The 25,879-nt window shown below is 46.5% G+C and overlaps 1 protein-coding gene across 2 annotated transcripts in view; it reads right to left on the reverse strand.

Annotated features, from left to right (window-relative positions):
- The window catches only part of LOC119956909 (sorting nexin-27-like), a 139,726-nt gene that overhangs the window by 36,655 nt on the left and 77,192 nt on the right, over positions 1 to 25,879 (reverse strand). For both annotated transcript variants that reach the window (XM_038784469.1, XM_038784470.1), the window contains exon 4: positions 1,207 to 1,271. In XM_038784469.1, coding sequence (XP_038640397.1) covers positions 1,207 to 1,271 — 65 coding nt within the window. The remainder of the gene's footprint in view (positions 1 to 1,206; positions 1,272 to 25,879) is intronic.

The following is a 25,879-nucleotide window of genomic DNA, read 5'->3' on the forward strand; positions in this document are numbered from 1 at the left end:
TACTTTTCACTGTACCTCGGTACACGTGACAATAAACAAATCCAATCCAATCACAGTCCAGCAGAGTCAGACTGAAAAGGGACATGTCATTGTCTTTGCAGCACTTGGATGTTGTAAATCAGGTTAAGTTTAAAATGTCCATTGAAATTGACAGGCTAAGGAGAAGGCATGTTGACATGATTTTGGGGTGGTGGGGGGATTGAAACCAGAGGTGGGTGGGTCATTGGGTCGAGTTGGACCTGTGGTGACGGGGAAATCGGTCCGTGTCTTTACAATAGTTACCCAGAAGTTAGAAATGGTATTAATTCTTTTTTTCTTTTTAAATATAATTTTTTCCCAATTAAGGGTCAATTTAGCATGGCCAATCCACCTGTTTTAGGTTGTGGGGGTGAGACTCATGCAGACACGGGGTGAATGGCCCAATTCCAGATGGGCAGTCACCCTAGACTGGATCAAACCCGGTTCCTCGGCACCGTGAGGCAGCAGTGCTAACCACTGCGCCATGTGCCGCCCAAAAACGGGTTTAATTGTAACAGCTTTCTGTGCAACAGGAGGAACCAGCCAGATTTAAATCGCATTTTCGAGGGGCAGCACGGTTGTGCAGTGATTAGCACTGCTGCATTACAACTCCAGGGTCCTGGATTCAATACCGCCCTTGGGTCACTGTCTGTGCGGAGTCTGCACGTTCTCCCCGTGTCTGCGTGGTTTTCCTCGGGGTGCTCCGGTTTCCTCCCACAGTCCAGAGATGTGCAGGTTAGATGGATTGGCCATGCCATATTGCCCCTTAGCGTCCAAAAGGTTAGACAGGGTTACTGGGATAGGGAGGAGGCATGGGCTTAATTAGGGTTCCCTTTCTAAGGGCCGGTGCAGACTCGATGGGCTGAATGGCCTCCTTCCGCACTGTAAATTCTATGATTAAGGCTGTTGTGGGGTGGTAATAGGAAGCAATTCTTCAGACAAAATGGTACTCTGTGATTGGGATGGGTTATAAATCTCAAAATGGAGGTGGTTTTAGTTTGCTAGGTAACGGTCTTATAGGCTATCGAACCACAACAAATGGTACAGGGAGTTAACGTGCTGTCATCATCTGCCTGATTGGTAGAAAAGCGTCGAGGGGCTGCGTGCGGTGTGGTTATGTTCAATATTGATCTCTGAATTCGGTGTAAAACAGGTCCGTAAGCCAGCCTTCCTTTTTGATGATCTTACCTCACTAGAATCAGCCAAGAACTCCTGCATCACGTCACTCTCTCCCAGGACACTAATCGAACACACTGGAAAAAAAAACACAAAACATGACATTACAACCACAGCTCAATCATTCAGTCCTTTAAAGAACAAAGAACAAAGAACAAAGAAAAGTGCAGCACAGCAACAGGCCCTTCGGCCCTCTAAGCCTGTGCCGACCACGCTGCTGTCTAAACTAAACTTTCTACCACCTGGCTGGGCTCATTCCCCAATACCAGGTCCAGTACAGCCCCTTCCCTAGTTGGACTATCTACATATTGTTTTAAGCTCTCCTGGATGCTCTCCTTACAAACTCTGCCCCGTCCAAGCCCCTAGCACCAAGTCCCAGTCAATATTGGGGAAGTTAAAGTCTCTCATCACAACAACCCTGTTGCTTTTACTCCTCTCCAAAATCTGTCTACCTATCTGCTCCTCTATCGCCCGCTGGCAAATACTTCTTGCATTAAAACATATGCATTTCAGGCCACCAGTCCCACTGTTTTCAGCAACATCTCCCTGTCTGCTCTCCCTCAGAGCCATACTGGCCCTATTCCGTAGTTCTCCCTCAATTTTTTCGCCTTCTGACCAATTGCTCCGGTACCCACCCCCCCTGCCATACTAGTTTAAACCCTCCGGTGTGACACTAGCAAACCTCGCAGCCAGGATATTTATGCCTCTCCAGTTTAAATGCAACCCGTCCTTCTTGTACAGGTCCCACCTGCCCCGGAAGAGCTCCCAGTGGTCCAGATAACGGAAACCCTCCCTCCTACACCAGCTGTTTAGCCACGTGTGTAGCTGCTCTATCTTCCTATTTCTAGCCTCACTGGCACGTGGCACAGGGAGTAATCCTGAGATTACAACCCTAGAGGTCCTGTCGTTTAACTTTCTGCCTAGCTCCCTGAACTCCTGCCGCAGGACCTCATGCCCCTTCCTGCCTATGTATTTAGTACATTCCTCCAAGGAGGCACAGTTGCAAATTCCCGAAACGCTGCCATTCCTTAGCCGACTAGTGTCAAGCACCCTGGGCCCAAACTGCAGCTATTTTCAGTAATGCAAAGTCGATTCAGTCCAGCTCAGGGCTGAAGTGAACACGAGAGTGAACAGTGTTACACCACCCTGGGCCAGTGCCAGTGCACGGTCAAATCCAGCCCCACTTGACCCGGAGTCACAACACAATTTAATTCACCAAGAATTCTTAGAAACATACCTGAAGTCTTTGACCCAAACCAGTCACCAGGTTGGTGAATTTTAACAAACTTAATTTTTATGTACAATCAGAACTTTAATGAAATCTGCAGCAAAAACAACTGATTGACTTTAACTCCAAACCCCCCCCCCCCCCCCCCCCCCCCCCGTACATATACATTCACGAGAAAAAAAAAAGGAGAAAAAAGGGCGAGAGAGAAAAAAGAACGAGAGAAAAGAATGAGAGAATACAGAGTGAAAGGGAGAGCGCGAGAGAGGGGGAGAGCGCGAGAGAGGGGGAGAGCGCGAGAGAGGGGGAGAGCGCGAGAGAGGGGGAAAAGAGAGCGCGAGAGAGGGGGAGAGCGCGAGAGAGGGGGAAAGAGAGCGCGAGAGAGGGGGAAAGAGAGCGCGAGAGAGGGGGAAAGAGAGCGCGAGAGAGGGGGAAAGAGAGGCGCGAGAGAGGGGGAAAGAGAGCGCGAGAGAGGGGGAAAGAGAGCGCGAGAGAGGGGGAAAGAGAGCGCGAGAGAGGGGGAAAGAGAGCGCGAGAGAGGGGGAAAGAGAGCGCGAGAGAGGGGGAAAGAGAGCGCGAGAGAGGGGGAAAGAGAGCCGCGAGAGAGGGGGAAAGAGAGCGAGAGAGAGGGGGAAAGAGAGCGAGAGAGAGGGGGAAAGAGAGCGAGAGAGAGGGGGAAAGAGAGCGAGAGAGAGGGGGAAAGAGAGCGAGAGAGAGGGGGAAAGAGAGCGAGAGAGAGGGGGAAAGAGAGCGAGAGAGGGAAGAGAGAGCGAGAGAGGGGAAAGAGAGCGAGCGAGAGAGGGGGAAAGAGAGCGAGAGAGGGGGAAAGAGAGCGAGAGAGGGGGAAAGAGAGCGAGAGAGAGGGGAAAGAGAGCGCGAGAGAGGGGGAAAGAGAGCGCGAGAGAGGGGGAAGAGAGAGAGAGGGGAAAGAGAGCGCGAGAGAGGGGGAAAGAGAGCGCGAGAGAGGGGGAAAGAGAGCGCGAGAGAGGGGGAAAGAGAGCGCGAGAGAGGGGGAAAGAGAGCGCGAGAGAGGGGGAAAGAGAGAGCGAGAGAGGGGGGAAAGAGAGCGAGAGAGGGGGAAAGAGAGCGAGAGAGGGGGAAAGAGAGCGAGAGAGGGGGAAAGAGAGCGAGAGAGGGGGAAAGAGAGCGAGAGAGGGGGAAGAGAGAGAGCGAGAGAGGGGGAAAGAGAGCGAGAGAGGGGGGAAAGAGAGCGAGAGAGGGGGAAAGAGAGAGCGAGAGAGGGGGAAAGAGAGAGCGAGAGAGGGGGAAAGAGAGAGCGAGAGAGGGGGAAAGAGAGAGCGAGAGAGGGGGAAAGAGAGAGCGAGAGAGGGGGAAAGAGAGAGCGAGAGAGGGGGGAAAGAAGAGGCGAGAGAGGGGGAAAGAGAGAGCGAGAGAGGGGGAAAGAGAGCGAGAGAGGGGGGAAAGAGAGAGCGGAGAGGGGGAAAGAGAGAGCGAGAGAGGGGGAAAGAGAGAGCGAGAGAGGGGAAAGAGAGAGCGAGAGAGGGGGAAAGAGAGAGCGAGAGAGGGGAAAGAGAGAGCGAGAGAGGGGGAAAGAGAGAGCGAGAGAGGGGGAAAGAGAGAGAGAAAGAGGGAAAGAGAGCGAGAGGGGAGAGGAAAGAGAAAAGAGGAAAGAGAGAAAGAGAGGGAAAGAGAAAGAGAGGAAAGAGAAAGAGAGGGAAAGAGAAAAGAGAGGAAAGAGAAAGAGAGGAAAGAGAGGAAAGAGAGGGAAGAGAGAAAGAGAGGAAAGAGAGAAAGAGAGGGAAAGAGAGAAAGAGAGGAAAGAAGAGAAGAGGGAAAGAGAGAAAGAGAGGGAAAGAGAGAAAGAGAGGGAAAGAGGGAAAGAGAGGGAAAGAGGGAAAGAGAGCGAGAGGGAGGGAAAGAGAGCGAGAGGGGGAAAGAGAGCGAGAGGGGGAAAGAGAGCGAGAGGGGGAAAGAGAGCGAGAGGGGGAAAGAGAGAGAGGGGAAAGAGAGCGAGAGGGGAAGAGAGCGAGAGGGGGAAAGAGAGCGAGAGGGGGAAAGAGAGCGAGAGGGAAAGAGAGCGAGAGGGGAAAGAGAGCGAGAGGGAAAGAGAGCGAGAGGGAAAGAGAGCGAGAGGGAAAGAGAGCGAGAGGGAAAGAGAGCGAGAGGGAAAGAGAGCGAGAGGGAAAAGAGAGCGAGAGGGAAAGAGAGCGAGGAGAGGAAAGAGAGCGAGAGGGAAAGAGAGAGCGAGAGGGAAGGAGAGAGCGAGAGGGAAGGAGAGAGCGAGAGGGAAGAGGAGAGAGCGAGAGGGAAAGAGAGCGAGAGGGAAAGAGAGCGAGAGGGGGAGATAGAGAAAGAGAGGGAAAGAGAGAGAGAGGGAAAGAGAGAAAGAGAGGGAGAGAGAGAGAAGAGAGAGGGGGAAAGAGGAGAGAGGGAAAGAGAGGAGAGAGCGAGATCCCGGTCTCCGTGTGTTCAGGCCTCAAACTCTGCTTTCCTCAGGTATTTGGAAATCATCCCACTTACGCAAGATCCAATCACCATCTATTACTGGGCAGAACACAGCCTTTTGGCCAATTCATTGGCCACCAATCAATCAATCGAACCGAGACCCACCCCATACCTCGGGTGCAGAATCATCTGGGTCTTGCTGTCCAAAGCTAGCAGCACCATCTACTATGTTGCAAATCCTTGAATTTCTCATTCTCTCTGTTGCTGGACTTAAATTGCGCCCATACATATGTACATTTATATCGCAGACATTTCTACATTAGGCGGAAATGCTCAACATGAACAACAGATAGGGAGAAAGGGTTTCGACGGGCTGAAGGGTCAGTACAGAGGCCACTGATTGTGAATAATTAGCAAAATATTTCCGATTGGGAAGAGTGGGGAGAAAATGCTTCCACTCGAGTTATATCTGAAACGTGCTGCCTGAATGAATGGGTGGTAGAAGCAGCTTCAACGATAACTTTCCAAAGGGAAATAATAAATACTTAAAGGAGATCTGCAGCGCTATGAGGAAATGGAGCAGGACTAATTGGATAGCTCATTACAGAGAGCCATGGCAGGCATGGGCTGAATGGCCTCCTGTAATGTAACTCTCTACAAGGCCTTGGGCACGGCAATGTTTCATTCATAAACCAAACTCTGTCCTTCTGAGCAGGAAGGTCACAGACTCCCAGAGCAGAGAGCAGTTAGAGTAGGCAGGCCGCTCTCCGCATTATAATGCGCTACGGTGCAGTTATCTCAGTGTCAAACAGGTACTCTAGGGACACAAAGCTTCTGAAGCTGCTTTTTCACTGGAGCAGAGGGCTTTTGGGTGACCAATCTAACTGCGCTCCTGCTTTATCAATTTGCGGCGTAGTTAGGCTACCTCCCAACTGGCTGTAACGCTGGGCTCTTCCATTAGAGATGGATTAGGAACATGAATAGACCATTCAGCCCGTCAAGCCTGCTCCACCATTCTATATGATCAAGAGTTGATTAGACACTTCATTGCCTTTTACACCTACACTATCCCCATAACCCTTTTAACCATTCACCTGAGGAAGGAGCAGTGCTCCGAAAGCTCGTGTTTGAAACAAACCTGTTGGACTTTAACCTGGTGTTGTAAGACTTCTTATGTGCTAACCCTTTTAAGTTGTTGTTAATCAGAAATCTATCAATTTCTGCTTTAAGCATGCTCAATGACAGCTTCCACAGCCCTCTGGGGCACAGAATTCCAAAGATTCACAACCCTCTGTGTAAATTTCTCCTCCTCTCTGTCTCAAGTGGCTTCCCCCTTATTTTTAAATTGTACCCCATTTCTAGACTGCCCAACAAAGGGAAACACGAGATCACCTCTCACTCTTCAAAACTCGAGAGAACACAGGCCCAGTTGCCCAATCTCTCTTCATAAGACAGTCCCGCCTTCCCCGGAACAAGTCTGGTGAACCTTCGGATTGAGACATTTTGTCCACTGAGCAGTGATAACATCAGGATGTTTCATTGCGGTGTGGTCAATAGCAATTGTACACCGGTGCCAAGAACATAGGAGATGGTGTGATGGAGGGAACGTTCTGGATTAATAACCCAGGCACCCAGCTATTGCTCTAGAGTTCGAATCCCACCATATGGAACTTGAATTCAATTAATAATTCAATTGAATTGAAGCTAGTTTCAGTAATGGTGAATGTGAAGCTATCATTGAGGGAAATCTGCCGTCCTTACCGGACACGTGACCCCAGACCTGCAGCAATGTGGTTGACTCGGTCATGCGAGTGTCCCTTTAAGAAATGTGTTCTCGTATCACATGGCTTTAGTGATGTCATTGTGTGGGTGGAGCTGGGCTGTGGCTCTGGGTTTTAGTTTTGTTATTAAGCTGAGAGCTGTTTGTGGCCGAGTTTTACTTTTAGTTTATATTTGGAAGCTGGATATAGGCAGAAGTCTTGTGTAGGTCTCTCTCTCTCTCTCTGCATGTTAAAAGGTGTCTCCAGATCACTTAACTTCAAAGTAACCTACTGTTTTGTGGTAAAAGGGTGGTCTGGTTTATGGATGTTGTTACTTGGGTGAAACAGTAAGGGACGTTATTAAGGGTTTAAAAATAGAGTACTGTAAGCTGTGTGGGGTATTTATAGTAAGAAGTCTTACAACACCAGGTTAAAGACCAACAGGTTTGATTCAAACACGAGTTTTCGGAGCGCAGCTCCTTCCTCAGGTGAAGGACCTTCCTGAGGAAGGAGCAGTGCTCCGAAAGCTCGTGTTTGAATCAAACCTGTTGGACTTTAACCTGGTGTTGTTAGACTTCTTACTGTGCTCACCCCAGTCCAACGCCGGCATCTCCACATCATGGGGTATTTATGTTTGTAGTTGATAAAATGCTTAGTGTGTGTGTTTATAAAATGTTAACTGAATTGGTAGAATAAACTTTATTTTGCTTAAAAGTGCTTCCGGCCTCTGTTGAATAACACCTGAAAGGCAGGCCCTTGTGCTCTTCGTAACCAAAACTAATAAACCGTTGTAGGTCAGGTGAACTCCATGATATACTTTGGTGTTCTCTAAACCCTGGCCCATAACAACTCTTAACTGCCCTCTGAAATGATCCAGCAAGCCACCCAGTTGAAGGGTAATTAGAGAGGAGTAATAAATGGGGGTCTTGTCAACGATGCCCATATCCCATGGAATAATTAGATAAAAGGAAATTGGAGGATTTGGTCCAGGTCCCCACAATCCTGTTCCGCTATTCAATAAGAGCATGATTGAACCTCTTCATTAACTTTACCTCCCCACCACCCCATTTCTCTCGATTCCCCCAGTGCCCTGAAACCCAGCTATATTCAACGCCCTCTGGGGTAGGGAGTTCCAAAGATTCGCCACCTTCCGAGTGAAGAGATTTCTCAGCTCATTCCCAAGTGTCTGACTCCTTATCCCGAGGTGGTCTCGTACCTAGAACAACGGATGTACTGGCTCCCAGGAAGGCGGGAAGAGGTCAGGAAAAGCCAAGGGAAAAAACACAGACTGGGAGCCAGTGTTTAAAAAAAAAAAAATCCAAACCGTTTATCTTCATGTCACAGCTGACCACGGGACATAAAGGCAACTTACATTCTGTGACTAAAAGACTCAGATGGGGATACAGGGAAGACTTGTATTTAAAGAGCTCCTATCACAACCCAAGGATATCCCAGAGTGCTTTACAGCACCTTTGAAGTGTCGTCATATTGTAATGTAGATGTGACAACCAAATTAGAAACAGCAAGGTCCCACAAAGCAATGCCATACCAACCAGATAATGTGATACTGGCTGAGGGATAAGTATGGGTTAGGATGCAGGAGATTAGGATACTAGCGTCTTCATACTTCCCTCTCCACTGACCATCAGGACAAGAAAACATTCTCCATCTATTCCTCAGAACCTCAATGCATAATGAGAGACTTTCCTCCCAGCAAAGGAAACTATTGCTTGTACTTAATTTCACAGCTACTATTTGATATCTTATATTAAAAAAAATAGCTTTTGCACTGAAGGGTGACAGCATCGGTGGAGAGAGAAAGGAGCCAACGTTTTGAGTCTAGATCCAGACTGGAAACATTAGCTCCCTTCTAGAACATAGAACATAGAACGATACAGCACAGTACAGGCCCTTCGGCCCTCGATGTTGCACCGACATGGAAAAAAAAACTAAAGCCCATCTAACCTACACTATGCCCTTATCATCCATATGCTTATCCAATAAACTTTTAAATGCCCTCAATGTTGGCGAGTTCACTACTGTTGCAGGTAGGGCATTCCACGGCCTCACCACTCTTTGCGTAAAAAACCCACCTCTGACCTCTGTCCTATATCTATTACCCCTCAATTTAAGGCTATGTCCCCTCGTGCTAGCCACCTCCATCCGCGGGAGAAGGCTCTCGCTGTCCACCCTATCTAACCCTCTGATCATTTTGTATGCCTCTATTCTCTCTCTCCACAGATGCTGACAGACCTGCTGAGATTGTCCAGCATTTTGTGTTTCGGATTCCAGCATCCGCAGTAAATTTGCTTTGCACGAAGGAGGCCGTGCATTCTTCACTGGTTTGACAGCTGCTTTTGATTCGTAGCTTGCGTTTGGTTTTTTGAGTCAAGAAACCGTAAAACTGTCTGATTCACAGTTTCACAAACGGTCGCGAGCGATAGGTCCCACTGCTTGTATGTTCCTTCTCCCCTGCAGGCCTGACAACGTGGAAGCACTCATTGCTGCTTTCTCCCGACTGGACACACAATTCATTCATTTGCACTGAACAAGGTTAGCCTTTCGTTATCTGAGCAAGGTGACTTTTCCTTCCCCCACCCCTCTCCAAAGAGGCAAAAATGCCAACTAAACCACCGCTCGCACTCCCCAGCTTCACAACGAATTAAAGCAGGTTTTAAAAAAAAAATAAATGTATTGCTTTCTCAAGAATTACAAAGCCAATTCGCAGCATGGACAAGTCAAGCCCTGAATCCATCGCCTTGCTTTCTCCAAAAAAAAAACCCAATTCAAATTGAATCCAATTACCGAGACACTGTTTTGACAAACAGTATGAATTGCAGAGCAGTACTGCAGTACATTTCACAATGCCCTATCACAGTGGTGATTACTGCCATTACTATCGCGTAGGGGACTAAAATACCTCCTGAATGTAGCAGCAATGACGCACTCCCAACAATCTCTACTTTCGTCTTATGCCTGGCCATTAACACAGTACATTCCTCAGATACCCAGAATAGAACAGCATTTAGATAATGCACCGTCAATGCTGTTACGTAGGAGAACACAGCAGCCACTTTGGGCACAGCAAGCTCCCACCAACAGCAATGTGATAAATTGCCATTTAATCTGCTCAAGTGATGTTGAATGAGGGCACATATTGGCCAGTGCATCAGTAAAAGCACAGCACAATAGGATCGCTGACGTTAAATGGCGTCATCTGTGCAGCCACCAGTTTTACTGTAGTTTGGAAAATGGTCCCCAGCAAACTGGGGGCAATTCTCATACTCGACTATTGCTGAGGAAGTCAAACCAGCACAAGACGACAAAAATGAGACCCCTTTTCATCAAAAGGCAAAAATATATCCTGGTCAAGTTCCAATAGGTTGAGATTTCTGCCCCCTCTATCGCAAATATGGAGTCCTCTGACACAAGGTAAAATAACCCAAAGACATGCGTACAAATCTACACGGTGTTTTCACTGGGAGCCAATGGCAGAATGAATACCCCCCTTTGACTTGGATTCTCTCAAGTACCATTGGCCGTCAATCTGACCAGTATCAGAGACATGGCGGCATGGTAGCTCAGTGGTTAACACTATTGCTTCACAGCATCAGGGTCCCAGGTTCGATTCCCCAGCTTGGGTCACTGCCTCCAACTACTCTCTGCTCTGGGAATCTGCACATTCTCCCCGTGTCTGCGTGGATTTCCTCCGGGTGCTCCGGTTTCCTCCCACAAAGTCCCGAAAGGTGTGCTTGTTAGGAAATTGGGACATTCTAAATCCTCCCTCCGTGACCCGAACTGGCGCCGGAATGTGGCGACTCGGGGCTTTTCACAGTAACTTCATTGCAGTGTTAATGTAAGCCTACTTCTGACAGTAATAAAGATCATAATTAGGACATTACTGGACTATTATTGGCTTCAACTTGAATCTGGCGGCTAGGTTCCATTGATATCTTGTCTTTAATATAATACGGTTGCGAGGCATGTCGTAGTAACGTTATCAACCAGATTTTGACACAATAACACAAGGAGATATTAAGACAGATGACTAACAGCTTGGTCAGAGGTGAGATTTAATGGGTTATTTAGGAGGCGAGGTTGTAGAAAGATTGAGGGAGAGAATTCCAGAGCGGGGGGTGGTGGACTGAAGGAATTTGGAGAAGTACAAGATGACAGAACTGGAGGTGCACAAGAGATCGTAGTGAGACATAGGATGCAGGTTGCAGAGACAGGCAGGAGTAGGGTAAGAGAGAGGAACTGAATGTCAACAAGACCCAAGTCAGCTGAAGCAAAACCAAGACAATAATTTTTTTTTAAAAATTGAGTTTATTGACTTGCCCAGTCTCTACGCTCTCCTCCCACTCAGCCCAGTGCCCCAGCTATCCCCTATATGTGCTCCGTTAATACCCATCACTTGTTTCTCTTAACTGCCGCACTGTAACCAACAAACCTCACACTAATCAACAAAGTTTAACAATCAACAAACTTGAAAGTAATTAATGAACCTTAAAGTACTTTGACAAGACATTACCATTGAATACAAGAATGAGAATTTAAAAATGGAGGCATGGTGAAATGGAGGGAGCCCATGTAAGTCAGTTAGCAATAGGGTTGTGGGTGAACGGGGAGCTTGTGCAGGTTAGGATCTGGGTAGAACTTTGGATGAGCTGAAGATTAAAGAGGACACAAAGTGAGGGGCCACCTGGAAGAGCATAAACAGTGGAGTCCAGAGGTGACAATGGATGAGGGTTTGAACAGAAGGTGGGCACACACTGCTATTTGCCTGGTAGAAGATCACTATCCAACATGGCTTCAACTGAAGTGGTCAACTTCTTTTCCCCTGTAGCATTAGGCAGAATGTCCACTCAAAACTTGCAGGAACACAAATATGGTGTACATTCATTCAGACACGCACCACGGTTAGCAATTACAGACCAGTCAGTTTATTAATAGTGGGCAAGCTTCCGGGAACAATTATTCGGGATAGAATTAGTAGTCATGTGGGTAAATTAGGCAGAGTCCGTATGGATTTCTAAAAGGGACATTTTGTTTAACTAACTTGCTGGATAAATGCTGATTCGGGGCAACCACAGATTTGAGCCAGGGAAGTGGGATGGAAATTTTCAGAAATGGGAGGAGAAGGGGAATATACACTAAAGATGTGTTTCTTGGGGGTCGGTTTTCAGGATTGAAGGAGCTGGAAGCGAATTTTGGGCTGGTGCAGGGGGAAATGTTTAGATACATGCAGGTTCGAGATTTTGCAGAGCTTCCCGGTGGAGCCGGCCTCCACACTGCTGGAGGAGGTGCTGACGACAGGGCGACTGGAGAAGGGGGTAGTGTCGGTGGGTTACAGAGCTGTTTTGGAAGAGGAGAAGGCACCACTGGAAGGGATCAAAGCAAAGTGGGAGGAAGAGTTGGGAGAGGATATGGAGGGGGGGTTCTGGTGTGAGGTGCTCCGGAGAGTAAATGACTCCACATCGTGCACGAGGTTGGGGCTGATGCAGCTGAAGGTGGTATACCAGGGGGGGGGCAGATGTTGTAGTCTTCGTCTCGTTGATCGCCCGAAGGCGGGTCCTGATGGGTTGGAGAGCAACCTCTCCACCCTGTGCCCTGGCGTGGCAGGGGGACCTGTTGGAATTCTTGACTCTTGAGAAGGTTAAGTTTGAACTGAGGGGAAGGATGGAGATGGAGTGGTTCTACAATTCATGGGCATTATTCATTGTGCACTTTCAAGAACTGGATGACATTGAACATTAGTTTGGGGGGGGGGGGGGGGGGGGGGGGGGGGCTGTGTGTGTTAATGGCGACTATGGGTGATTCCCGATTCCTTTTTGTCATTTGTTTATGTGAACATGCGGGCTAATGTCCGGGGTTTGGTGGGAGGATGGGATCGTTGTTATTGATATGGGGATTGACATATTTGTTACTGATTATTGTTTATTGTTGGTTGGTGTAAATTTGGGAGCAAATGTGAAAAAGGAGGGGAATAAAATATTTTTTAAAAACTAACTTGCTGGATGTTTTGATGAGTAACAGAATGGATCAATAAGGGTAATGTTGCTGATGTGGTGTACATAGACTTTCAAAAGGCATTCAATACAGTGCCACACAACAGACTTGTGAGAAAGGTTATCGTTTATGGATTAAACTGGACAGCAGCAACGTGGATACAAAATTGGCTGAATAATAGGAAGCAGAGTGTGATGGTGGATGGATATTGTTCAGGATGGAGGAAGGTTTGTCGTGGTGATCCCCAAGGGTCTGTATTGGGTCCCTTGCTTTTCAAATATATTAATGATCCAGACCTTGGTGTGCAGGGGAAAATGTCAAAGTTTGTAGTTGATACAAAATTTGGAACTGTTGGAAACTGAGAGGACAACAGTGTAGAACTTCAAACGACAGATGGGTGGCAGATAAAATTGAATGTGGAGAAGTGCGGGGTTATGCATTTTGGTAGGAAAAACACGGTGAGATGATATAAAATTGGTAGTAAAATTCTTTAACTGGGTTCAGGAACAGAGGGACCTAGGTGTATGTATGCACAGATCACTAAAGGTGGAAGGACAGGTGGAGAGAGCAATAATAAGAGAGTATACTGGGCATTATTAATAGGGGCACAGACTGCAAGAGCAAGGGGGTTATTTTGAACTTATTGAAGACACTAGTTGCCCCTCAGCAGGAGTATTGTGCACACTTCTGGGCACCACACTATAGGAAGGATGTGAATGCATTGGAGCGAGTGCAGAAGAGGTTTCCAACAATGGCTCCAGGGATGAAAAACTTCAGTTATGAGAATAGATAGGAGAAGTTGGGACTGTTCCCCTTGGAGAGAAGACGACGAAGAGGAGATTGAAGAGGAGATTTGAGGGAGATGTTCAAAATCATGAAGGGGCTGGACAGAGTAGATGAAATGAAATGAAATGAAATGAAATGAAAATCGCTTATTGTCACAAGTAGGCTTCAAACGAAGTTACTGTGAAAAGTCCCTAGTTGCCACACTCCAGCACCTGTTCGGGGAGGCTGGTACGGGAATTGAACCCATGCTGCTGACCTGCCTTGGTCTGCTTTCAAAGCCAGCTCTTTCGCCCTGTGCTAAACCAGATCGGGAGAAAATGCTCCCAATCGTAAAAAGATCAAGAATGAGGGGGCACAGGTTTAAAGTGATTTGCAAATGAAACAAATACGATGTGAGAAAAACCTTTTTCACACGACAAGTGGTTCGGGTTTAGAATGCACCGTCTGGAAGTGTGCTGGTGGGAGATTCAACCGAGGCATTCAAGAGGCTGTTAGAAGATTATATGAATAGATCAAGAGGGCTTTTTACCGTTGTGATGTGTGCAAATGGACAGGAAGGCAAAGCCATCATTTCCTATAGAGCAAGTTCCTATAGATCAATCGGCATAGCCATATTGTCTTTCCACATTGCAAGCAAGCGCTCAGGATAAGTAACATGTCCCCCTCTCATCACCACAAACCACCACCACAAGGCCACCAGTATTCAGCAGTAAGAGAAAATAATCCACTAATTGTTAGCATTGTCACAATAGGGTGGCAATGATGATGGTGAAATGATGATGTGGATTGGACATGCAATGTGAAACAGATTATTCTTCACTGATCAACCTGGGGGAAGGGAGGTGGGAGAGTGGAGAGTTTACCAATCTCAGCTGTGTACTCTAATGATAATAATCTTTATTAGTGTCACAAGTAGGCTTACATTAACATTGCAATGAAGTTACTGTGAAAATCCCCTAGTCGCCACACTCCGGCGCCTGTTTGGGTACACAAAGGGAGAATTCAGAATGTCCAATTCACCTAACAACATGTCTTTCAGGACATGTGGGAGGAAACTGGAGCACCCGGAGGAAACCCACACATACACGGGGAGAACGTGCAGATTCCGCACAGTGACCCAAGCCGAGAATCGAACCTGTGTCCCTGATGCTGTGAAGCAACAGTGCTAACCACTGTGCTACCGTGCTACCCTTGGAAGATACATTTTCCAGCTGTTACAGACACTAGACAAGATCTCAACTGTGGCTAAGATACTGGATCAGAACCGCCACATTTTGTTTTATTTTTAAAACTGTGCGGAAGGTCAATTCGCTACAGGACTGATTGCATAAGCAATAGGGCTTGGTTATTTTTACAAACAAAATTTTATCATAACAAAAGAGACAAAAAACAATATTTAAAGTTTTAAACTTCAAACCTAACAAGAAAAGCATACATGTATCTCTTAACCCTGACACAATTTCTCATTAAACAGCACGTTAAAATGAACATAGCTCTCAATTCTACTTGGACAGGCAAAAATGATACTTGCATTTTCAGCACGTATTCCTGCTAATAGGGAAAAGTAAAGACCTCAGGTGCATTGGAGAGGAAAAGGGCACACCAGGTTGTGATACTCCGACCATCATATGTGGGGAGACAGTGGTATAGTGGTATTGACACTAGACTAGTAATCCAGAGACTCAGGGTAATGCTCTGGGGTCCCAGGTTCAAATCCCACCATGGCAGATGGTGAAATTTCTGGAATTAAAAAAGGATAATGAACCCATTGCTGATCCTGGTTCACTAATGTCCTCCAGGGTCTGATTTAGCACACCGGGCTAAATCGCTGGCTTTTAAAGCAGACCAAGGCAGGCCAGCAGCACGGTTCAATTCCCGTATCAGCCTCCCCGAACAGGCGCCGAAATGTGGCGACTAGGGGCTTTTCACATTAACTTCATTTGAAGCCTACTTGTGACAATAAGCGATTTTCATTTTTTCTTCATTTTCAGGGAAGGAAATCTGCTGTCCTTACCCGGTCTGGCCTACATGCGACTCCAGATCCATGCAAACAACACTCCGCCTCATCCCAAGAACAAATAAAAAGAAAAACAGCCTGGTTATATATGCCTCTTCCCCACTATATAGCTTCTTATATGGCTTCTTCCCCACTGTCACCAGACTCCTAAATGACGCTCTTATGGACTGAACTCATTAACACTACACCCTGTATGCTTCATCCGATGCCAGTGCTTATGTAGTTACATTGTATAATCTTGTGCTGCCCTATTATGTATTTTCTTTTCTTCCTTTTTCTTCCCATGTACTTAATGATCTGTTGAGCTGCTCGCAGAAAAATACTTTTCACTGTACACGTGACAATAAACAAGTCCAATCCAATCCAATATGCCACCATCGTCTCGCGGGTCAGGAACAGGGTGAATGTAAAGTTGTATCACAGCAAACAGTACATAGGAAGCAGAAGAGAGCGCAAGCAGTGGAGGGAGGGGAGAAAATTAGCAAGGAATAAAAAAGGCAGTGTCTCATTCTCCATAGAACAGTACAGCACAGAACAGGCCCTTCGGCCCTCGATGTTGTGCCGAGCAATGATCACCCTACACAAACCCACGTATCCACCCTATACCCGTAACCCAACAACTCCCCCCTTAACCTTACTATTAGGACACTACGGGCAATTTAGCATGGCCAATCCACCTAACCCGCACATCTTTGGACTGTGGGAGGAAACCGGAGCACCCGGAGGAAACCCACGCACACACGGGGAGGACGTGCAGACTCCGCACAGACAGTGACCCAGCCGGGAATCGAACCTGGGACCCTGGAGCTGTGAAGCATTTATGCTAACCACCGTGCTACCCAAATTCCAGTGCCGAAATTCTCAACTTCTATCAGTTGTAAAAAAAAAATTCCCCATTCCCCCAGAGAAATATACGATGCAGGGAAAACAGAGTTTAACAAGCCTCTTCAGACTTTCTATTCCAAGCAGACAGCTTTCTTCCCCAGAGGCACACCAGCTTATAAAGTATCTTCTGTAAAAAGAAACAAAATTATAATGAGACGACAGTCTGATCTGGATTATTGGTACATCTTTCAAGATGCATTAGAAAGTCCTCCACCCAACATTATGTAGAAAACTGCTGGCCCAGTCGTGCTCAGCATCGCCGCACAGAAATTAACCTCAATTTGTTTCGCCCGAATCAAAGTGAGCAGTGCAGAGCTCCTTCAACATGCTCAAGTCATTCCCGTCAAACTGATCTTCCAAAAAGGCTTGGGGGGGGGGGGGGGGGGGGGGGGGGGGTGGTTCCAAGGTTTTAAATACGAGAATGGGAATTTGGGGTATTGGCGATTGGGTTTCCTGCAGCCAAGGGAACATACACAGTACGTACATAGTGGACAAAAGAACAATCGACAGAACTCGGAGAACTAGGAACAAGCACAGATCAGTGATTATGGGATGATGGGGGAGTGGGGAGCAAAAGGAAAATAGGATTTTATGAAATAGGAGGAAGAGGCTTTTTGGCCCGAGTCCGCTCCACTATTCGACAAGATCATTGCTGATCTACGACCTGCCGACCATTTTCCCCACACGACCCCATATCCCCCAATATCTTTACTAGTTAGAAATCTATCCTGCCCTGCATCAAACACACTTGATGACTGAGCCCTCTGCGGGCGAGAATTCCAAAGATTCGCCACCCTCGGTGTGAAGAAATTCCTCCTTATCCCAAATTGCCTGCCTCTTATTCAGAGGTTTCCCCTGGTTCTAGAGTTTGAGGTGGAAGTCTAGACGGGTGAATATGGATCTTCTCCAGCTAATCGAGGAGGAGAGGTTCCAGGCCGAATGTTGGATGAGCAGCATGCCAGCCCAGAACTGGTGAAGTTGCTGAATTTTGGCTTGGTTGAAACAACAGACAAGCCCAGATTCAGAGGGCAAAGGAATACAAACTTGGTAACACAAAGGCAGAATCCAATGCAAGAGTCTAAATGAGATGCAAGGTGAGCTTTTCCTGCCGTGCCCTTATATTGGGCTGAATATTCTTTCCTCGATACACATTTCTGCTAATTTCATCTGTTGCACCAACCGATTAGCCTGTGCTGTTAGGTGATACTGATTTAGCTCACTGGGCTAAATCGCTGGCTTTTAAAGCAGACCAAGCAGGCCAGCAGCACGGTTCGATTCCCGTATCAGCCTCCCCGGACAGGCGCCGGAATGTGGCGACTAGGGGCTTTTTACAGTAACTTCATTGAAGCCTACTCGTGACAATAAGCGATTTTCATTTCATTTCATTCGCTGCAGGAAGCAGTAATAACCTACAATAATGACAGTCAGCTGTGCTCATGCACGCACTTCCTGTCACACTGCCTTTCCAGCTCTGGGACAGTACAGAATGAGCTATTCCATGCCAAGTGAAAGCGTTCATTTCACTTGTGCTCAGCGATTAATGGACAAACTGTGCAATTTCCAAATCTCATTGCCCCTGGAGACGGGCAATGTCAACAAAATTAAATCCGCCTCGATTTGAATCCACTTCAGCTCACCCTGTACAAACGCCGTCTCCGTCGGTTGATTGGTCAGCCTGCAGCGAGGCAAGACAGCCTCCCCATGCGTGGGTTATAATTCAGAAAGTAGCCTCCCCGACTGCTGCAGGATTCTATCTGCACCAAATCGCATCACGTGGAAGATAGCTACAGAATAGTGTACATCCAACCTCAATCATCACAGCAGGGTGGTCTCCAGGCATGGCTGACAAAGAGGGTTTCGCTCAATCATCTCCAGTCTGGCTGGGACGATAAACTAAAGTATCTCAATTTAAATAAACTGAAGGATAGCACTTTTCCCCACCTCCCTGTGCAGAGAGCCAGCCTTTGGCTCAGTGACAGTATTTATCTCTTCTGAATCAGAACTGAACAGGTTAGAAACTCACTCCAGACAGTCAACTAACACACAACCATGCAGGAGGCCATAAAACCCTCCCCACCGTATGTGATTAATTACCGCACTAGTGGGCGTCATGGTAGCACAATGGTTAGCACTGTTGCTTCACAACGACAGGGTCCCAGGTTCGATTCCCGGCTTGGGTCACTGTCTGCGCTGAGTCTGCACGTTCTCCCAGTGTCTGCGTGGGTTTTCTCCAGGTGCTCCGGTTTCCTACTGCAAGTCCCGAAAGACGTGCTGTTAGGTAATTTGGACATTGAATTCGCCCTGTGTGCCCCCGAACAGGCACCAGAATGTGGCGACTAGGGGCTTTTCACAGTAACTTGCAGTGTTAATGTAAGCCTACTTGTGACAATGAAGATTATTATTAAAAGATGGTTACAGCACTATGAAAATAATACAAATACAAATGATCGGAACACATAACATCAGCGAATACGAGCTACTGGAGGAAACATCAATGGGAAAGATTATTTGATGCAATACACCTTCAATGGTCACTGCAGATAAATCCATCAGATGCCATTTTAGTGTCTTGCAGCATCAAAAAGGCAAATAACGGATGGATGAGAAGGAAATATGTAATTTCTGTGATTTTCTACAATCTCAAATTGCATGTCTCACTCCGTTCTCTCTGGAAAGTCAGACAGTGTAACCCTTGAACCCGCTTACAATCTTAACTTCAATAACCATTTCTCCACATGACTATTGCCTTCCGTTGCAATCCTGTTAATGCTTAAAGAAGAAGTCTGCATCACAAGATTTCATGTTTTCAAACAGAAACAACTTTACTTGTACAAAACAAAATTAAACAAATTAATAACTATTCATTTAACTTTATAAATAAATTTACAGTAACCAATTATTTTTTCCAATTAAGGGGCAATTTAGCATGGCTCATTCACCTACCCGGCACATCATTTTGGGTTGTGGGGGTGAGACCCACGCAGACACGGGGAGAATGTGCAAACTCCACACGCACAGTGACCCAGGGCCAGGATCGAACCCAGGCCTCAGCACCGTGATGCAGCAGTGCTAACCACTGCGCCGCCGTTCCGCCCTTCTACTAATTTAACACTATAGTTTAGAACTACGATGAACTCAGATTTGCTTTTTACTCAGCTCCTTGTTTGGGTTGCCAGCACATACACAACTGCAGATAGACAACTGCCTGCCCACAGCTTTCCAAGCTAATTCTATTGACTATTTTCTGACATACGAGGACCACTGTAGTTTCTTGCACTAGTTGAAATCTAGAGCAAACCTCTACTAGCTCTGTTTCCCTCATCCACATTCCACACAGGCAACAAAGAAATTATTCTTTACTCTGTATGTAGGGCAAGCCCATCATCTCTTGGTGGCTCTGACTAAGGCACAGCTACACCTGCCTCAGTCTGTTTCCAAACTGATATGCATGCTTCTGTCAGCAAACACACAGATAAATTTAAAGAACCTTCCACCCAAGGCCCTGAATCACCATCCCTATGACACGTGGCGTGCTTCGAGATGTGTGACGAATACAGGATCTTAGATGTACTGGATTATAAATATTTGGCAATTTAAGGGTTAAAAGGCTGGGTTAGAGTGTGTTTGACTGTAGTGGTCATGTTTTTAGGAGTCAACGGTAAAAGTGACCATCATAAAAGCCTGAGCTAATGGGCTGTTGTTTGACACGGGGGGAGTCCCTGGGAAGTTAGTGTTTTCAGTCTTTGGGAGACAATGTCATTGCTGGGCAGAGCTACGGTATTCAGACATTTTGAGAAAGAGTTTTGAGTTGAGTTCTGATTTGGCGAACAAGGAGTCCACAAGTAAGGCTGTTTGCTCTCACAGTAGGATCGTTACAAAATAACCATTTCAAAGCAGTGCAGACTTGTCCGAGCACATTGGGGAAGCTGAAACAGACCAGTTGAAACAGCTTTTAATAGACACCCAGCCAGAGGCTGCAGGGGTTCTAACAGAAGCCAAATCAGTTCTGGAAAGCAAGTATTACTCAGTGCCATTGGAATATAGGATGGTTTGAGAGCCGTATGTTTTTCCTTTCTTGTTTAATTGGGAATAGAGATGGTAATCGAGGGGCAATTGTAAGCTATTTTCAGGTATGATGTTAAAGAGTTTACTATTGTATTAATAATAAAGTTGTGTTTTAAAATGCTAACGCCCTATTTGTTTGTGCAACCACACCTGGAATTAAGTATTCTTTCCGCACAGTCTTATAAAAATAAACTAAAACATTAGAGTTTCGGTCCAGTATCCTGCCACTGTTGGGAGTCTGGTCTGGGATCATATTAGATGGTTCAAACAGAAATACAAACAAGTTATTTTACCTTCAACACACAATGAATCAGCACTGCACAGGAATAATTTCTATTTCTAATGGATTTTTACAATCCTCTTCCCCGGAATTATGGAAATAACGATAGGCGACCCTGGGTCTACCAAGACATCCAAGAAATGGGCCACTCATTACGTTCCTTTTCACAATCAACTCTGTTCTTGTAAGATAAAGACTATCTACCTTTTAAGACTAATAAACCCAGCCTTGTTGGAGTTGCATTTAGTTATTACCCGCTTCTCAATCAGGTGGCCCCATTTTCTACAGCGAAATCTTTATTGCCTAAACGTTTTCTTTGAAAACATATGAATTAAGAACCAGATTTGTGCAACGCTCCCAATGTACTACTTTTTGTAAACTCATGACCATTCATTTGTGTTGTACAAACCTGCATTAACGTTGTCAATTCCTCTCAAAATCAGAGCACCTCAAAGCATCAATTTCCCAACTTGACCCTGATGTCAGTTTTTAAACACCACCTCAAGTGCAGTAACATTTTAATGCTTTAATGGCCAGAATTCTGCACAGATCTCATACGGTATGGCCAACAGCTAGCTTTGGACGCATAATATAAATGTGCGGTTTAAGAAAACAATCCATGCAGGGAATATATATTATGCTTTGTACAGGACCATTTCATTATACTTCGTTAGAGAGAAGAAGGTTAAGAGGTGACTTAATTGAGGCATACAAGATGATCAGAGGATTAGATAGGGTGGACAGTGAGAGTCTTTTTCCTCGGATGGTGATGGCTAGCACGAGGTGACATAGCTTTAAATTGAGGGGAGATAGATATAGGACAGATGTCAGAGGTAGGTTCTTTACTCAGAGAGTAGTAAGGGCGTGGAATGCCCTGTCTGCAACAGTAGTGGACTCGCCAACATTAAGGGCATTTAAATGGTCATTGGATAAACATATGGATGATAAGGGAATAGTGTAGATGGGCTTTAGATTGGTTTCACAGGTCGGCGGAACATCGAGGGCCGATGGGCCTGTACTGTAATGTTCTGCGCTGTAATGTTCTATGTTCCTCACAACATTATGCATGTCAAGGGCAGCATGGTAGCACAGTGGATAACATTGCGGCTTCACAGCGCCAGAGTCCCAGGTTCGATTCCCGGCTTGGGTCACTGAATCTGCACGTTCGCCCCGTGTCTGCGCGGGTTTTCTCCGAGTTCTCCGGTTTCCTCCCACAGTCCAAAGACATGCAGGTTAGGTGGATTGGCCCTGATAAATTACCCTTAGTGTCCAAAAACGTTTAGGAGGATTATTGGGTTATAGGGATAGGGTGGAAGTGAGGGCTTAAGTGGGTCGGTGCAGACTTGATGGGCCGAATGGCCTCCTACTGCACTGTATGTTCTATGTATCTATGTGAGAGAATGTATGCAAAGGACAGACATACCCAGGCACAAAATGGAGGCAAAATAATCCAACAGTTCAGAGAAAGATTTTTGCATTTATTCAGCACTTTTCATCTCCTCTGGATATTTCAAAACACTTTATAGTCAATGAAACACTTCAATGCAGTCATTGTTGTAATGCAAATTCATTAGACCCAATATCAATACATCTTAACAAGTTACACCCACACAGTTTCCACCCAACAGATCCTTTTTGATGATTCTGCGTAGAACTAATTCATTGTCAACAGTGCCAGATATTTTGGAACCAATTTTTAATAACTGGACCACTATAATCCTGTGGATTCTGTCGCAAGGTTGCCAAGTAAAAATATTTCTTGCACTTCTACTGACACCTACAGCATTCAATCTCTGCAAATCAATATAATAATAATCTTTATTGTCACAAGTAGGCTTACATTAATACTGCAATGAAGTTACTGTAAAAATCCCCTAGTCGCCACAGTGCGACACCTGTTCAGGTACGGGGGGGGGGTTCAGAATGTCCAAATTACCTAACAGCACGTCTTTCAGGACTTGTGGGAGGAAACCGGAGCACCCGGAGGAAACCCACGCAGAGAGAACGTGCAGACTCCTCAGAAACAGTGACCCAAGCCGGGAAGCGAACATGGGACCCTGGTGCTGTGAAGCAATAGTGCTAACCACTGTGCTACCGTGCTTTGCTATTACAATGAGAGCCTTTCCTTTAATTAAACAGCATTGTCATTTCAAGTGATCCGTGGTATACTTTGCTAACTACGCAACTTGTCCAAGAGAATCATGCGATTTATTATGGGGTGGAGGAGGAGTGGGAACCACAGGAAGATGACGAAGCAACACTTTTCTTTCCGCCTGGTAACGGTGGCTTCCTGACACATCAGATTCCTTCACGTTTATTCCTTCCTCAGCCTCACTGGCCCGATGCATCGTGACTGCTCTCTCCCATAACTCAGCACCAGGCTACCCATTAAACACTGATAATCTCCCAGCTGAGCTCCAACATGAGCTGCAAAAGAGGACCTCTAAATGTCCAACTATGCTCAATACTGCTCGAAGCCTCGCGAACCAGCACCTTCTATTCACCCTTCCAACAAGTACAGGTTCCCACTTTCCCCTTCAAGGTATGGAATGCCTAATGCTCCGGGCTCCATTCCCAGCTCAGGGCTGACCTTCCTTTACCATGCACTGGGGCCAAGTGGATATTAGGGGCCAGGCAGCCCAAGACTGCAGCAGCAGCCGGATGCACCCTCCGCTCGGAAACATGCCAGATCGTGGAACACTGACTCGAGATTCACGCATGTGCAATTGGGAAAGAGCACATCATTTTGGAGGGGGGGGGGGGGCAGAGCGAGTGAGTGTATTTGGGAATTCGGAGCAACACGGGAATTGAACTGGTACGTCTTAAGTAGCCTAGTTAGACGGTTAATAAGGGAGCTGACTCTGCTAACCGAGTGGCAGTTAACAGTCAATCACCTGAAGCTTGAAGAGCATCAATAAGTGCCGATTTTGGTGAACCTTAACTGGTGTGTGACTCACGCATGAGCAGTTTGGAGAGGGCACCCTGCGTGAGAGACAGCCAGAGTTGGTGAGTGCAATCGTGAATTTGGAGCAAAGTGGGAATTCAGTGCGGAGGAGAAAGATGTGTTTTCTCGCTTTCTAATTTTTTTAATCTTCAGAGAGTGGTCTTGCAGGAGTAAAAGCGACAAGAGAGTTGATTGGCAAATTGGTTTTCCCCACTTTAAAACTACATAATAATAATTATCTTTGTCATAAGTAGGCTTACACCAGCACTGCAATGAAGTTACTGTGAAAATCCCCTAGTCGCCACATTCTGGCGCCTGAGGATGAATTCACAATATCCAATTCATCTAATAGCACATCGTTTGGGACTTGTGGGAGGAAACCGGAGCACCCGGAGGAAACCCACGCAGACACGGGGAGAACGCGCAGACTCCGCGCAGAGTGACCCAAGCTGGGAATCGAACCAGGGACCCTGGCGCTGTGAAGCCACAGTACTGCCCACTGTGCTACCACATTAAGGGAAGATAAGAATTGTAGCTTTTTAAAAAGATAACTACAATAATTATCTAATTGGCATAAATTTAACCCAAGTGTCTTTTAAGTAAAAGTATAACTGGGGAGCTCAGTCCTGTGGTTTGCACAGCCTGCAGCATGTGGGAATTCTTACAGGTTGAGTTTCGGCTGGAGGCACAGTGGTGCAAGGGTGACCACCAGTCAGAAGTGGGCAGGCAGGTAGTCAGGAAATCCCCACTCAAGAACCATTTTTGTGTGTTGGTAAATGGTGAGAGCAACGGTTCTTTTGGTGAGTGCAGCCAGGACCTGGCTCACGGCACTGTGAGCGAGTCAGACTTGGCTCCAGGATAGTGCGGTGCCTCCCTGGTACCAGGGTCAGGGATATCACTGCACAGCTGCAGGGAATTCTGAAAGGGAGGATGAACAGTCAGAGGTTGTGGTTCACATTGGTTCCAATTACATAGGCAGAAAGAGGGATGAGGTCCTGCCACTACAGTTTAGGGAGCTAGATGACAGATTGAAAAGCAGGACCTCAAAGGTTGTAATTTCTGGATTACACCTGGTGCCACGTTTCCGGTGAGTATAGGAACAGGAGGATAGAATAATGAATGTGAGGCTGAAGAGAAGGTGCAGGAGGGAGGGATTTAGTTTCCTGGATCACAGCCAATTACAGAAGAAAAACCATGTCAATCTGGGAAGCAGAGCATAGGAGAGACATGTTCATGCACAAGGGAATATGGTGTGGCTGGATGGCATTTGTTTTACGGATAAGGCAAATGAACGGAGGGTGTTGATTAACACATGGGAGTACAATATTATTGCTATCACAGAGACATGGTTGAGGGAGGGGCAGGACTGACAGTTCAATAGTCCGAGTATGGAATCTTCAGGCTGGTCAGGTGGGAGAGGTGATGCTGCAAAATTCAAGAAGTCAATCACTGCAGTGAGGAGGGATGATATCTCAGCAGACTCCTCAACTGAGGCCACATGGTGCAACCTAAAAACAAGAAGGGGGCAATCATTCGCTATCAAGGCCCACAAAGAATTGCCACCAATCGTAGACTTGTTGCTTTCGAGAGAACAAGGAGAAATTGTGAAGAGTCGCCAATTGGAATGACTAGAGTTCAAAACTTGGATAGAAACAATTTCAAACCTTGGAGAAAAAAAATAAAATTTTCATAGGAGCAGGCAAATTAGTAGAAGCCGGCCACTCCGCCCCTTCAGGGCAGAACGGTAGCATTGTGGATAGCACAATTGCTTCACAGCTCCAAGGTCACTGGTTCGATTCCAGCTTGGGTCACTGTCTGTGCGGAGTCTGCACATCCTCCCCGTGTGCGCGTGGGTTTCCTCCGGGTGCTCCGGTTTCCTCCCACAGTCCAAAGATGTGCAGGTTAGGTGGATTGGCCATGCTAAATTGCCCTTAGTGTCCAAAATTGCCCTTAGTGTTGGGTGGGGTTACTAGGTTATTGGGATAGGGTGGAGGTGTTGACCTTGGGTAGGGTGCTCTTTCCAAGAGCCGGTGCAGACTCGATGGGCCAAATGGCCTCCTCCGGCACTGTAAATTCTATGATTCAGCCTGCTACCCCATTCAAGGAGATCACGGCTGCAACTCAACCCCACATTTGCACCTACCCTCCGATAACCTTTCACCCCCTTGATCAATAATCTAACACAGCCTTAAAAATATTCAAAAACTTTCTCCTTGCACTTTGAGGAAGAGAGTTCCAAAGACACTCAACCCTCAGAAAATAATTCTCGCTTCTTGTCTTAAATGAGCAACCCCCTATTTTTCAACAG

This window comes from Scyliorhinus canicula, chromosome 24 (assembly GCF_902713615.1).
Source record: "Scyliorhinus canicula chromosome 24, sScyCan1.1, whole genome shotgun sequence".
Lineage (NCBI taxonomy): Eukaryota > Metazoa > Chordata > Chondrichthyes > Carcharhiniformes > Scyliorhinidae > Scyliorhinus > Scyliorhinus canicula.